A 14,398-nucleotide genomic window follows, 5' to 3' on the forward strand; every position below is an offset into this window, starting at 1 on the left:
TCTCCCCTCCATGGGTGCCCTGCCATGTTCACTCCCCGAGGATCCCAGGGCACTCACTGATGAGATTTTCAGTGCTCTCTCCCTGCTGACTCTTCACAGACCCCCTGATGTGTCACTCGTCTGTCTCCTGGTCACTCCCGGGTCCCCAGTCAATCCCCGGTGCCGCCACCAGCCAAGGGAGCCGATCACCCAAAGTGGGTGAGGCACCTTCAGCTGCACTCCCTGCCCGCCGCCCCGGAGGGTGGAAGGAATTCGGGATGAACCCCAGGGTGTGTGGAAAAATTGACATCAGCAGAGAATTCTGTCCACAGAGCAGATGGAGGAATCCTGTAAAAGTAATTTCATTCCTAAGAAAAGGGAGAGGCCATGGGACATTCAAGCCATGGGATCTCGCCAATTGTTGTAGGACACAGTCTCATTTTCATCCTAAATTTCCCAGCTGCATCTCCCTTTCCCTTTCTGTGTTGGCTGAAATACTTGAGAGCTACAGACTTCTCAATCCACCTACTACTTACCCCTTTCATATGCACCCCAGTTTTGTATAGCAGATGATACTCATGGCTCTGTTAAGGCTTTGTTGTTCTTCTCCAAGTTAATGAATTTAGCAAGACCTTGGCTGACATTTTCGGAAACCAATGGATTCTCCTGTCACACCCTTATGTACAATTCTCTAGCCCTATCTCCGAGCAGATTCAGAGCATCTGTTTGTAAAGACACTTTCCTGTTGTTCCTTTCATGGGTCCCCCGTTTGTGGGACATCCCCCCTGGAGCAGGGTGTCCCCTCTGTGCTGCAGCCCCAGGGCTCGGGCAGAGCTCAGCCAATCAGAGCCCGCGGCGCTGATGACTCACCAGTTGCCAGGCAGACTCGCAGCTCCCCGCGTTCCCCACCTGGACCCACCTGCGCCCCCCCTCGGCCCCATGGCCCCGCGAGGGGAATTTGGGGAGGTGGGAGTGGGGCAGCGCCAAGGCCGGGCCCCCCCGCGCTGTCCTGGCAGGAGCGGTTGCAGTGGGGACCGAGTGCGGGCGGGAGCGGCCGAGAGCCCAGCGCTGCCCCAGCCCGACCTGCCCCAGCTCCATCCCTGCCCCTGCGCTGGGATGCTGTGGGGCTGGGGGGAAGAGGGAGCCGGCAGTGGGTGCTGGGCCTGGGGGCAGGAGGAGAAGGGAAGGAGAAGCAGGCTTGAGGAACAAAATGGTCAAACGATGCAGGTGGCAGGAGAAGGTGGGATTGTGCAGGAGAAGGAGGAATAGCAGGAGGAAGAGGAGTGTGAGGAAGAGCAGAGACACAGGAGGAGGAGGAGGAGCAGAAAGAGGAAGCAGCAGAAGGTTCCACCCCTCCCTGTGTCTGCAGCCTCCCCCCAGCCCAGGAGTGCTGCTCCCTCCACATGCAGCAGGTGACTGTGAAGTGGATCCACGATTTTCACGGGGCGAATCTTGGTGTTTCTGAGCATTCTTGGGCTAAATGTTGGTGCTTTGGTTTTATGTGGGAACTGAATCTTTATCTTGTAGAGGAGGTTTTTGCTGACTTGTGATGTTCAGGGAGTTTTTGATTTGTGTCTTGAAGTTTGTGGGATTTTTGGGCTGAATCTTGGTGTTTTGGAGGTTCTTACAGTTACAAGATTCCCAATGACTTCCAGGGATGAACTTGGGCAAGGCGGAACCTCCAGTCCAAGCAGCTCTTCTGTTGTTTTTCCCTCTAACCAGGATTTGTCATTTCCAGGGTGTGGCTGAATGGAGGAGGAGGAAAAGCCCCGGAGATGCTGTAGGAGGAGGAGCTGCAAACCCAGCCCAGGGAGCTGCGGGGAGGAAAGAGCCCCCCTGAGCCAGGAAGGCGGGCGGAGATCCAGGCGGAGCTCGGAGCTGGTGGAGAAGCCTCATGGCAGGGAGAAGCCCCACAAGTGCTTGGAATGTGGGAAGGGTTTCAGCCGGAGCTCCAGCCTCATCCGGCACCAGAGGATCCACACTGGGGAACGGCCCTACGAGTGTGGGGAGTGTGGGAAGAGGTTTCAGAGAAGCTCCAATCTCCTCCTACATGAGCGGATTCACACAGAGGAGAGGCCCTTCCGCTGCCCCGACTGTGGGAAGGGCTTCAAGCAAAACTCCAACCTCACCGTGCACCGGTGCATCCACACCGGGGAGAGGCCCTACGAATGTGGGAAGTGTGGGAAAGGCTTCTCACAGAGCTCAACCTTGACCCAGCACCAACGGAGGCACCACTGATGGAAGCCCTGTGAGTGCCCCAAGTGAGGGAAGAGCTTGGAGTGAGGAAAGAGCTTGGTGCGCTGCTGCAGCTCCATGACCCATGGGAGGATCCGGGCTGGATGATCCCCAGTGACCCCCGTTGGGCAGGGCCCTGGTGTCCCCGTATGGGGAATAAAACAGAGAGTAAAGCAATGGAGCTGATAAAGAGGCCCGATATCTGAGGCCTGACTGAGCAGAAACTGTGGGAGACACAGTTTTAAGTCTGCCTTGGCAAGAAGACTGACCAGGCAATATGGTGTGAGACTTTTTGATAAGGTAATGTTACCAGGTGATGTGATGTCATGAAGAATGTGTAACCTATGGGAAATTGTTACCAAAAACAGAGCCCTCTATAAGCCCCATACAAGTCAATCCCTGTATAAACACCTGGTACACTCAATAAAATTGGCTTTGGTCTAAACTCGGATGTCCCCGTCTCTCCATGGTGGATAACCCTGTTGTGGGTGATCCCCGTTGGGTGGGGGAAGGTGCTGGAGGGATTTCTTTCCCTTCTCCGGGTGCTGCCGTGGTTTGGTTGGTAATAAATTCCCTCCCTGTGCCCAGGCTGGGTCTGTTGTCCCCGTGCCGGTGCTCGGGGCGGGATCTCTCCCGTTCCTTCTCTGCACTGCCGGGCCTCTCCTCAGCCAATGAGAGAACGCGGTGGAGAAGAGTCAGCCAATGAGAGCGAGCGGGGCTGATGACTCACCAGTTGCCGGGCAGACCCGCAGCAGGCAGTGTTCCCCACCTGGACCCGCCCTCCCTGCCCAGGGCCGGCCCCGCCGTGGGGTCCCCCCAAGTCCCTCCCCAGTGCCCCCATGAACTGGGCTGGGTTTAACTGGGAAGCTTTACTGGGAACACTGGGAGCAGGGGGCAGGGGCAGAGTGACAGCAGGGCTGGGGGACACAGGACCCCCCAAAATCAGCGTGGGGATAGAGCCGGGGGGGTGTCCTGGCTGGGCCCGAGGCCACGGGGAGGGGCTGCGGCCGCCGGCGGCTCAGGAGCTCTGTGGGCAGATGTCATGGTTTGACACTGGCACAATGCCAGTGCCCCCATGAAAATGTGATCCCTCCCTTGAATGCTGTGAAATGGAATCTAGAACAGAGCAAAGCAGGCCCAAGCTTAATAACAGAAAAAAACTTTATTAAACTACTACTACTAAAGAAAAGAGAAAACTAAAGAACAGGAAAAAAAACCACACAAAGATCAAATGAAAACCTTGCAAAACATTCCTCCCCCCACCACCCAACTCCAACAAACCACAGTGAGACACAATCTGCACCCCAATCAGGTTTCCACCCTCCAAACAACTGATACTCAGTCTATCGAGGGAACAGGAGTCTCTCCTGTGCCACAGACTCCCCCAAGAAACACAGCTCCACATCCTGTGCTTCCATGTCACACATGGCACCGCCCGGAGAAAAAGTTTGCCATGGTGACCCTTCTCCTTTCCATGCACAGTGCTCTCACCACCAATGCATGGATGGACAGACTGCTTTTAGGATTTTTCCTTTCAAGGATGCCCTGCCAAGAGGGGAGAAAAACAACAGTTCAGTTTTCATTGTTTGGGACCACAGTACCCCCCATTTTCCCCTGGGGCCGAGGGCTCAAGAACAGAGATCTTCTTCTCTTCTCTTTCCTTTCCAGGACAAGGAGGCGCCACCACAAACCCCCTAACTTTTTCTCTGTTCACTCCAATTTTGTCTTTTTCCCAGCTGAAGCAGGTCTCTTGACTCACTGGCATCCTCCCAAAACACAGTCCCTCTTGAAGGAGAAGATTGGTTCAGGTTGTGGCTAACACGGAAAAGTCCAGCCAAAAGCCACTCCTTGTCCCCCTCCCATCCAGAATTCCTCCTCCCAACATCCCAGGGTCCAAGGTGTCCCTCTTCCTCTCTTTCAAACTGAGGAGGGGAAGGAAAAATTCACAAGCTTTCATTTCTCAAGGAAGGGTTAAAAGTCCAAACTCCCAGGGATGGCCCGATGCCTGGACATCCAGCAACTCCCACGCAACTGGGCACCTTGCAGCTTCCCCCCCTCTGCTGACTGCCGCTGTCTCTTTTCTCTCTCCCTGTCGGGAGAGAAACTCTGGGCGGGGGGCAATGGAGACATCCCAGATTTCTTCCACCCTTCCATCTGCAGGGGCCAGCCCGGTTCCAGTCCCTCCACCCTTCGGAGTTACCTCCATCAGGCCATGGGGCTTCACCTCTCCCACCCGGCTCGTGGCTGGGCAGGGGAGGTTTGCACTGCACGCTGACCGGAACCAAAGAGAGCGAGTTCCCCTGGGAATTCTGCTTTCAACCCCTCTGTGTTCTCAGAGGCGTGCCTAATTTCAATTGGTCAATATCTAAATTGACCTCTTCCTTCCGGAAAAAATTCTCTTTCCGTGTCAAACCACAACATTCGGGAAAGTCCCGCTTCAGCATTCCTCTGTAAACTCCCTTCTCCCCACCCCTGAGCAGTTCCCATTGGACCTGGCCCCTGGGGTGGTTCTGATGTGCCTTAGCTGGACACTGCCTCTATTGTTTAGACCTTATCTCTTAATTTTGCTGCATAAAACTGTATCTGGGCAATAGCCCGGGGCCTTTGGTCCCTGCTACCGTTCAGGCAATACAATCTCTCTGGACAAGCATACCATTGGTCTCTCTTGGTCTCTTTATCTCGAATCCTAGTGGCAACTGAGGCAACGCCGCAGCTTAGACCGTGCTAACCCAGACGCTGCCTGGTAAGCCCAGGGCAGTGGGACCACGGAAAACCCCGGCCCTGGAGGGGACAGCTAGCCGGAGGGTCCCGGGGGGCCGGGGAGGGACGGGGGACAGCAGCGAGGAAACCTCAAAAGCGACAAGTGGCGGTCCAAAGAGAAGCAACAAGAAAACAGATTATCCAGAACTACACTTGATCTGTCTCCTCTCACTCCCTGCACTTGGAGAAGGTGCTGGATAAATGACGGAGGGCAAGTGTAGGAAATCAGGAGGAACTCTGATTTTACTCCCCGTGTGCTGCCGTGCAGCCTCGGAAAGGAGAGGAGCTTTTGTGCACGGCTGAAGCGTGCGAGTCCTCCGGGAGTTCCACAGCCATTCTGAAGCCTTGGACCTAGCTATGGGTTTTTCCCTGATGCTGCTCAGTTTTGCTTCATTGTGCCCAAAATAAAAAAGATCACAGGAAACAAATTTAAACATGGTAAAAGACAAGAGCAACAGGTGACAAGACTCTGAAAATTTTTGATAGCCTAGCTTTTACTTTTATTGAATCTTTTGTTAGTAGAGATGTTGCTAACTATTTGTTTATGACTTTTGACCCACAGGGACCTCTAATTATGCCAGTTTAGTGTTTATGACTTTTTTCACACCAGTGTACGACAGAATAGTTCAATCAAAAGCAGTTTTCTATCCCAAGGAGACCGAAACATTCACTTTTCTCTCCCAAGTAGACTAAAGCCTGTGGGTTTAGTGTCACATCCCACAGAGCTCGGGCCTGGAGCGCTGCTGCCGCGGCCGAGCGCAGCCCCGGGGCCGCTGTGCGGGTGCATTGGAAGGGCACGGACACAATGGCAGCGCCGTGTGTCTTTGTGCTCCAGGTTTGCGCTGCCCGTGCGGGCGGAGCGGGGCTGGCGGGAGCCGCGCTCCCCTCAGAGCCCCTGAGGGCGGCAGCGATGGCGGCGCCGCTCCCTCAGCGCCCGGCCCCGGCCCCGGCGGGCGGGGAGCCCTCGGCAGCGCCCGGCCGGCAGCAGGGAGCGAGCCCCGGCCCGGCCGCTGTGCCCTGGCGCCGCAGGGGCGAGGGGAGAGCCGCAGGAGCCGCTGCCTCGGGCCCTGCCCCGGGCCGGGGGCAGCGGCCGGGCCCCGGCCCCGCGGCAGCGCAGGAGGCTCTGGCGGTGCCGCTTCTCCAGCTCGGCCCGGTGCCCGGGCACGGCCCCGGCCTCGGGGCTGCCCCTGCCCCGCTCGGCTGCCCGTGCCCTGCCCGGCCGCCGAGGCCGCGCTCGCTGCCCCCGGGTGCCGCTGCTGCGGGCAGGGCCGAGCCCCGGGGCCCGGGCACAGCCCTGAGGGACACCCCTGCTCCCCGGGCTGCCGCGGCTCCTGGAGCCGCTGCCCACGAGCCCCCGGCACGGCCGTGCGGCCAATTCCTCGTGCCCTGGGCAGCGCAGCCCGCACGGCCAGGGCTCGGCACTGCGGGGCCGGGCTGCCGTGGGCCAGCGGGGCCGAAGCCTCGCAGGGCTCGGGGCACAGCAGGGCCCGCCAGGACACCGCTCCGGGGATGCTCCCGGCCGGCTCCTGCCCGAGCCCCCGGAACCCGGGCTGGCTCTGTGCGCTCCGGCAGCCACGACGGGACCGGCCAACAGCCGGGGACTGGGCTTTGCCCACAGGTGAACCTGCAGAGCTGCAAGCTCTGCCCTGCACGCTGTTACAGCCACGGCAGGGACCAGGCAAAGGAGGAAGGAGTAGCCTCTTTTCCTTCAGCTCCCATGGGGAAAGTTTATTCGAGGTGCAGAGAGCGGGATAAAAAAGAGCCACTCACCCTCGTTTGCAAGGGGTTTTGCTCAGATCCACGTCAGGCGGTGGGCACAAACAGCAAAGAAACAGGGAATCCTCAGGGCAGGAGTGAGAGGATTATATCAACACTGTGGGACCATCAGGATCAGGAAAGGCACAGGGGACAATGGGGCAACCTGGATTAGGAGATTTCCAAGTGGGGGTTCCAATCAGGGGTTGGCTAAGGGGCTGAGTGGCAGGGAACAGTCAGGATAAAGTGGCAGAGTTGCCTGGAAAGGCAGGGAAGGGACTGGGACAAAGGGAGGGGAATAACTTGAGCGAAGGTATAAAAGGGAGTGTACAACGATGGGGAAAAAAAATTACTTGAGGGAAACGTTGCGGGATAACAGAATGAACCAGTTAACAATAACTTAATGAAATAAACATAAACTGCAACAGGTTCCCCTATGCTCCAGTGCCGTTGGGGTGCCGGGGCTGGCTCTTTAAAACAAGGAACATGGTGTCATGGCCCTTTGTGATGTGGGCCGTGATGGTGGCCGGAGACCCTTGTGACATCAGGGAGCCCCGCCCGGGCTGAGGGTCTCCAAGGGGCGCAGAGCCCTGGGGTGCCCAGTCCCAGGAGAGCCGCTCTCTGAGGAGGACGCAGCTCCCTGGCTCTGTCTGCGCCAGACGCCGACAGCGACAGCGGCCGACAGCGACAGACAGAGACAGCGACGAGGACAAAGCCAACTCCACCTCCCGGTCCCACAGCACCTTGCCCAGCTGGCTGGAAGCCACCAGCGAGCTGTGGTCAGGGGCAGTGGGCAGCTCAGTCCTGCCACTGTCACAGACTGAGGAGGAGGAGAGGCTCTTCGTGAAAATGGACCGAGAGCTTTCCCCTAGAGAAGATGTGGAAGAGACCCGCAGGAGAGGAGTTCCAGGAGCCCAAGAAATGTCCCGGTGGGGAGCCTGGAGCAGCCAAGAGCTGTACCAAGGCCAGGTACGTGTGGGAGTTTGGGAAGTTTCCCAGTCCAGAGGGGAGACAAACCAAGAGCTCAATGAAGGGGAAGAAACCATCAGAGCTCAGGAGCTGTCCCAGTGGGAGGAGGACAGTGAGATGTACCAAGAGGGGTGGGAGAGGGAAGAATGTGTGACAACCCAAGAGATTTCCCAGTGGAAAATAAATGTGAGTGGGCGGTAGGAGATGGGATGGGGAGAAGACGAGAGGTGCCACGAGCTGTACCTGCAGAGAGATCTGAGTGTCCCAGAGGATTCCCAAGGGGATGATGCCCAAGAGCATTCCCAGAGGGAAGGTGAGAGGTACCAAGACCTCTCAGCATGGGGACAAGGTGTACACTCCCACATGTCTCAATGGGAAGACAGGAGAGAGCTGGAATTGTCCCAAGTGAGAGACAGCAGTGGCAGGGAGCTGTGCCAAGGACCAGACGCTGCAGCCCAAGAGCAGCCCCGGGGGGACGATGTGAGTGAGCGAAAGCTGTCCCAAAGGGGGGAAGATGTGAGCAGGCAGGAGCTGTCCCAATGGGGACACAACATCAGCTCTGAGATCTGGGACAGACCCTTGTGCCCAGGGAGGGACGAGGAGCCTCAGCCTTGTCCCCCAGAGGGGCCCAGCTCTGCCAGCCCCGCGGACACAGAGGTGGCAGCAGAGGCAGTGCCTGCCCTGACCAGCGCCTCTCCTTCCCTGCAGAGTCCCACGGAGGCCGAGCCGGCAGCTGCTGCCCCGGCTGGAGCTGCTGAGGAGGACGAGGAGCCCTCTGAGCCTCTCCTGTCCCAAGGGGAAGATTTGGGAAACCAAGAGCTGCTCCCTTGGGAGGACGATGTCAGCTCCAGTTCTTTGGAGAACCCACTGGGCTCAGTGAAGGAGGAGAAGAACACCCAGACTTGTTCCTCATCCAGTGACGAGGAGCTGTCCCAGGTCGAAGAGGCCATCGAGCTCCCTCCAGGGGACAGCAACACTGACCCAGAGCTGTCCTCAGTGGAAGAGGCAATTGAGGACATCCCATGGGACAGCACAAGTGACCAGGAGCTGTCCCCAGTGAAAGAGTCCCTTGAGGGCATTCCAGAGGACAGCACAAGAGAGAAGGAGCTGTCCTCAGTGGAAGAGGACGTCGAGGTTGTTCCAGAGGACAGCAGAAATGAGCAAGAGCTGTCCTCCGTGGAAGAGGCCATCAACAACATTCCAGAGGACAGCACAAGAGACAAGGAGCTGTCCTTAGTGGAAGAGGCAAGTGATGATTTTGCATGGGACAGCACAAGTGACCCAGAGCTGTCCTCTGTGGAAGAGGCAATTGAAGATATTCCATGGGACAGCACAAGTGACCCAGAGCTGTCCTCCGTGGAAGAGGCCCTCGAGAACATTCCAGAGGACAGCACAAGCGACCAGGAGCTGTCCTCAGGGGAAAAAACCATCAAGATTTTTCCAAAGGATGGTACAAGTGCCGAGGAGTTGTCCCCAGTGGAAGAGGCCATTGAGAACATTCCAGAGGACAGCACAAGTGATCAGGAGCTGTCCTCTGTGGAAGAGGCCATCGAGGTTGCTCCAGAGGATGGCACAAGTGACCAGGAGCTGTCCTCAGTGGAAGAAGACATCGAGGTTGCTCCAGAAGAGAGCACAAGTGACCAGGAGCTGTCCTCAGTGGAAGAAGACATAGAGAACATTCCAGAGGACAGCATGAGTGACCAGAAGCTGTCCTCAGTGGAAGAAGACATCGAGAACATTCCAGAGGACAGTGAGAGTGACCAGGAGCTGTCCTCAGTGGAAGAAGACATCGAGAACATTCCCGAGGACAGTATGAGTGACCAGGAGCTGTCCCCAGTGGAAGAGGACATTGAGGTCTCTGAAGGGGACAGCACGAGAGAGGAGAAGCTGTCCCCTGCAGGAGAGGACATCATGCTCTCTTCAGGGTACAGTCTGATTGCTGAGGGGCAGTCCAAAGTGGAATTGGCCAGCAAGCTTAGTCCCGAGGACAGCACAGCTCTTCCCCCAGAGGGGCCCAGCTCTGCCAGCCCCGTGGGCACAGAGGTGGCAGCAGAGGCAGCCCCTGCCCTGCCCAGCGCCTCCCCTGCCCCAGGCAGTCCCACGAAGGCCGAGCCGGGAGCTGCTGCCCCGTCCGGAGCTGCTGAGGAGGCAGCAGTGTGGTCAGGGCTGGCAGTGCAGGAGAGGATGGATGGCTCCGATGAGGAAAACAAAAGTTGGCAGTTCTTGCATGACCTGGAGCCTTTCCTGCTTGGAGACCCTGAGCTGTCCCAGGAAGCGTCCTACAGTGAAGAATGCACGGAGGATGATCTGCCCCACGGGGAAGTCACGAGTTACCACCAACACTTTGACTGGGAAAAATATTTGGACCAAGACCTGTCCCAGGGAGAAGTCAGCAGCTCCCAAGACCCCTCGGACTGGGAAGAATGCATTGAGCAAGTGCTGTCCGGAGGAGATGTCGTCAGCTATGCAGAAATTTCAGACTGGGAAGAATACGTTGGCCAAAACGTTTCCAGAGGGAATGGCAGCAGACCCTCAGGACTCTCCAACTGGGAAAATGACAGCAACACGGGGCTCGTGCAGGAGAACTGGCCCAAGCATGTGATCTTGGCCAAGCCCTTGTACCCAGAGGACGACGAGTGGGACGATGTGAGCCTCCTGGAGCTGCCCCCAGAACAGGAGAAAGAAAAGAATGTGGACAAGTGGAAAGTTTTTGTGTCAGAGGGGCTCGCAGTGCCCGTCCCTCGGGAGGCCTGGGCTGAGTGCCCGGCACAGGAGCCGTGCAGCCGAGGGCCGGCGCCTGTCCCGCACAGCCCCCCCAGCCCCCGGCCTGCCCGGCTGGGAGCCCAGGCCCTCCGCGGGCAGCCGGCTGCCCCCAGGAAACGTCCCTCCCGCTTCAGGCGGGTGCTGCGGGCACTGCGGGGGCTGTTCCGCTGTCCCTGCCTCAGGCCATGCTCTGAGGACTGAAAGAGACACAGAGAAAGGTGAAGAAGATGAGGGGAAGGAAGGTGAAGAACAGGAAGAAGATGAAGATGACTTCTCCTGCCAGTCCCGCTCCTCTGTGTCGGAGCAGCGGCTGTCCGGTTCGGCTCGAGGGGCTCAGAGATTGCTGCTGCAGCTCCTCCAAGCCAGGGAAGAGAAAAGCCTTTGGATGGGCCAAGCAAGCCAAGCAAAACCCAACCAGGCAGAGCCACGAAGGCCTGGGCAGTGGGGCTTGGAAAATGCCCACCCAAAGAGCCCAAAGCTCCCCCATCCCTGCCCCGCACACACCCGGCCCCGGGCTGGAAGGTGCAGCAACCACTTCTGGGGCACAAAGCAGAGGCTCCTGGAACAGACTCTGAGCACAAACCACTCCAGGACAATGGCAAAGACGACAAAGACAAAGATGAAGACAAAGACACAGAAAAAGAGGGCAAAGACGACATAGCAGATGAAGAAGATGAAGACTGTGAAGAAGATGAAGACAATGAAGAAGGTGAAGACAAATAGGATGAAGAAGATGAAGACAGCAAAGAGGAAGAAGACAAAGATGAAGACTAAAAAGACAAGACATAGAATGATTATTTAAGAGTAGATAGAAGAAGTATAGTAATAAGAATTTAGAAATACTTAGAAGAGTACTAGGAATGGGAATTTCAATATATGCAGAAGAAAAAGTATAGGAATAGGAATAAGAATTTCAAAATATGTCGAAGAAGAATAGGAATAGGAATAAGAATATAAAAATACATAGAAGTAGCAAAGAAGAAGAAGAATAGTAAAGAGTAGGAAAAGAACCATAAGAAGAATAAGAATAGAAAAGTGAAGAGAAAATTGAAGGAATAAGGAAAACTAGCAATTAATTTATTTTTATTACATATTGTATATTTCTATAACAGTTATGGAATAAAAACATTACTCTACATTATGTTGTAATCACAATGTGGTCGAGAACAGATCAAAGCAGACTGAAGCTTAAGAACAAGGGAAAAACTTTATTAAGCTACTACTATTATGCTACTATAAAATAAAAAAAGAAAGGAAAAAAAAATACGCACAAAATTTAAAATGAAGACATTTTCAAACATTCAGAATCTTACCACCTAACTTGAACAAAGTACAGTGAGACATAACATGGACCATAATCGGTTCCCACTCTCTAGATAATTAATAAAAAGAGAGAGTTCTCCTGGGAATTCTCCTTTTAACACCTCTCTGTTCACAGAGGCGTGTCCACCTTCAAGTGGTCAGTATCCAAACTGACCTCTTCTTTCCAATAAAATTCTTTTTCCTCATCAAACCACGACAGGATCTCAATCAGGGAGTGGCCCAGGGGCTGAGTGGCAGGGAACATTCAGGAAAAAGTGGCAGGGTTGCCTGGACAGGCAGGGAAGGGACTGGGACAAAGGGAGGGGAATAATTGAGGGACACCTTTAAAGGGAGTGTGCAACATAGGGAAAAAAAACAACTAGGTAAAACCATGGGAAGTCAAAAAAATGTACCACTTAACAATAACTTAATGAAATAAACATAAACTGCAACAGGTTCCTGTCTGCTCCAGTGCTGTTGGGGTGCCGGGGGTGGCCCTTTGTGACACGGCACATGGTGTCACGGCCCTTTGTGATGTGGGACGTGGTGGTGGCCAGAGACCCTTGTGACATCAGGGAGCCCCGCCCGGGCTGAGGGTCTCCAAGGGGCGCAGAGCCCTGGGGTGCCCAGTCCCAGGAGAGCCGCTCTCTGAGGAGGACGCAGCTCCCTGGCTCTGTCTGCGCCAGACGCCGACAGCGACAGCGGCCGACAGCGACAGACAGAGACAGCGACGAGGACAAAGCCAACTCCACCTCCCGGTCCCACAGCACCTTGCCCAGCTGGCTGGAAGCCACCAGTGAGCTGTGGTCAGGGGCAGTGGGCAGCTCAGTCCTGCCACTGTCACAGACTGAGGAGGAGGAGAGGCTCTTCGTGAAAATGGACCGAGAGCTTTCCCCTAGAGAAGATGTGGAAGAGACCCGCAGGAGAGGAGTTCCAGGAGCCCAAGAAATGTCCCGGTGGGGAGCCTGGAGCAGCCAAGAGCTGTACCAAGGCCAGGTACGTGTGGGAGTTTGGGAAGTTTCCCAGTCCAGAGGGGAGACAAACCAAGAGCTCAATGAAGGGGAAGAAACCATCAGAGCTCAGGAGCTGTCCCAGTGGGAGGAGGACAGTGAGATGTACCAAGAGGGGTGGGAGAGGGAAGAATGTGTGACAACCCAAGAGATTTCCCAGTGGAAAATAAATGTGAGTGGGCGGTAGGAGATGGGATGGGGAGAAGACGAGAGGTGCCACGAGCTGTCCCTGCAGAGAGATCTGAGTGTCCCAGAGGATTCCCAAGGGGATGATGCCCAAGAGCATTCCCAGAGCGAAGGTGAGAGGTACCAAGACCTCTCAGCATGGGGACAAGGTGTACACTCCCACATGTCTCAATGGGAAGACAGGAGAGAGCTGGAATTGTCCCAAGTGAGAGACAGCAGTGGCAGGGAGCTGTGCCAAGGACCAGACGCTGCAGCCCAAGAGCAGCCCCGGGGGGACGATGTGAGTGAGCGAAAGCTGTCCCAAAGGGGGGAAGATGTGAGCAGGCAGGAGCTGTCCCAATGGGGACACAACATCAGCTCTGAGATCTGGGACAGACCCTTGTGCCCAGGGAGGGACGAGGAGCCTCAGCCTTGTCCCCCAGAGGGGCCCAGCTCTGCCAGCCCCGCGGACACAGAGGTGGCAGCAGAGGCAGTGCCTGCCCTGACCAGCGCCTCTCCTTCCCTGCAGAGTCCCACGGAGGCCGAGCCGGCAGCTGCTGCCCCGGCTGGAGCTGCTGAGGAGGACGAGGAGCCCTCTGAGCCTCTCCTGTCCCAAGGGGAAGATTTGGGAAACCAAGAGCTGCTCCCTTGGGAGGACGATGTCAGCTCCAGTTCTTTGGAGAACCCACTGGGCTCAGTGAAGGAGGAGAAGAACACCCAGACTTGTTCCTCATCCAGTGACGAGGAGCTGTCCCAGGTCGAAGAGGCCATCGAGCTCCCTCCAGGGGACAGCAACACTGACCCAGAGCTGTCCTCAGTGGAAGAGGCAATTGAGGACATCCCATGGGACAGCACAAGTGACCAGGAGCTGTCCCCAGTGAAAGAGTCCCTTGAGGGCATTCCAGAGGACAGCACAAGAGAGAAGGAGCTGTCCTCAGTGGAAGAGGACGTCGAGGTTGTTCCAGAGGACAGCAGAAATGAGCAAGAGCTGTCCTCCGTGGAAGAGGCCATCAACAACATTCCAGAGGACAGCACAAGAGACAAGGAGCTGTCCTTAGTGGAAGAGGCAAGTGATGATTTTGCATGGGACAGCACAAGTGACCCAGAGCTGTCCTCTGTGGAAGAGGCAATTGAAGATATTCCATGGGACAGCACAAGTGACCCAGAGCTGTCCTCCGTGGAAGAGGCCCTCGAGAACATTCCAGAGGACAGCACAAGTGACCAGGAGCTGTCCTCAGGGGAAAAAACCATCAAGATTTTTCCAAAGGATGGTACAAGTGCCGAGGAGTTGTCCCCAGTGGAAGAGGCCATTGAGAACATTCCAGAGGACAGCACAAGTGATCAGGAGCTGTCCTCTGTGGAAGAGGCCATCGAGGTTGCTCCAGAGGATGGCACAAGTGACCAGGAGCTGTCCTCAGTGGAAGAAGACATCGAGGTTGCTCCAGAAGAGAGCACAAGTG

The 14,398-nt window shown here is 56.1% G+C and overlaps 1 protein-coding gene across 1 annotated transcript in view; it reads left to right on the forward strand.

Moving 5' to 3' along the window:
- The window catches only part of LOC110468027 (uncharacterized), a 619,922-nt gene that overhangs the window by 525,154 nt on the left and 80,370 nt on the right, over positions 1-14,398 (forward strand). Inside the window, 1 exon segment of the mRNA XM_077788935.1 lies at positions 1,935-2,210. Coding sequence (XP_077645061.1) covers positions 1,935-2,210 — 276 coding nt within the window.

The sequence above is a fragment of the Lonchura striata genome, chromosome 29 (assembly GCF_046129695.1).
Source record: "Lonchura striata isolate bLonStr1 chromosome 29, bLonStr1.mat, whole genome shotgun sequence".
NCBI classification, from domain to species: domain Eukaryota; kingdom Metazoa; phylum Chordata; class Aves; order Passeriformes; family Estrildidae; genus Lonchura; species Lonchura striata.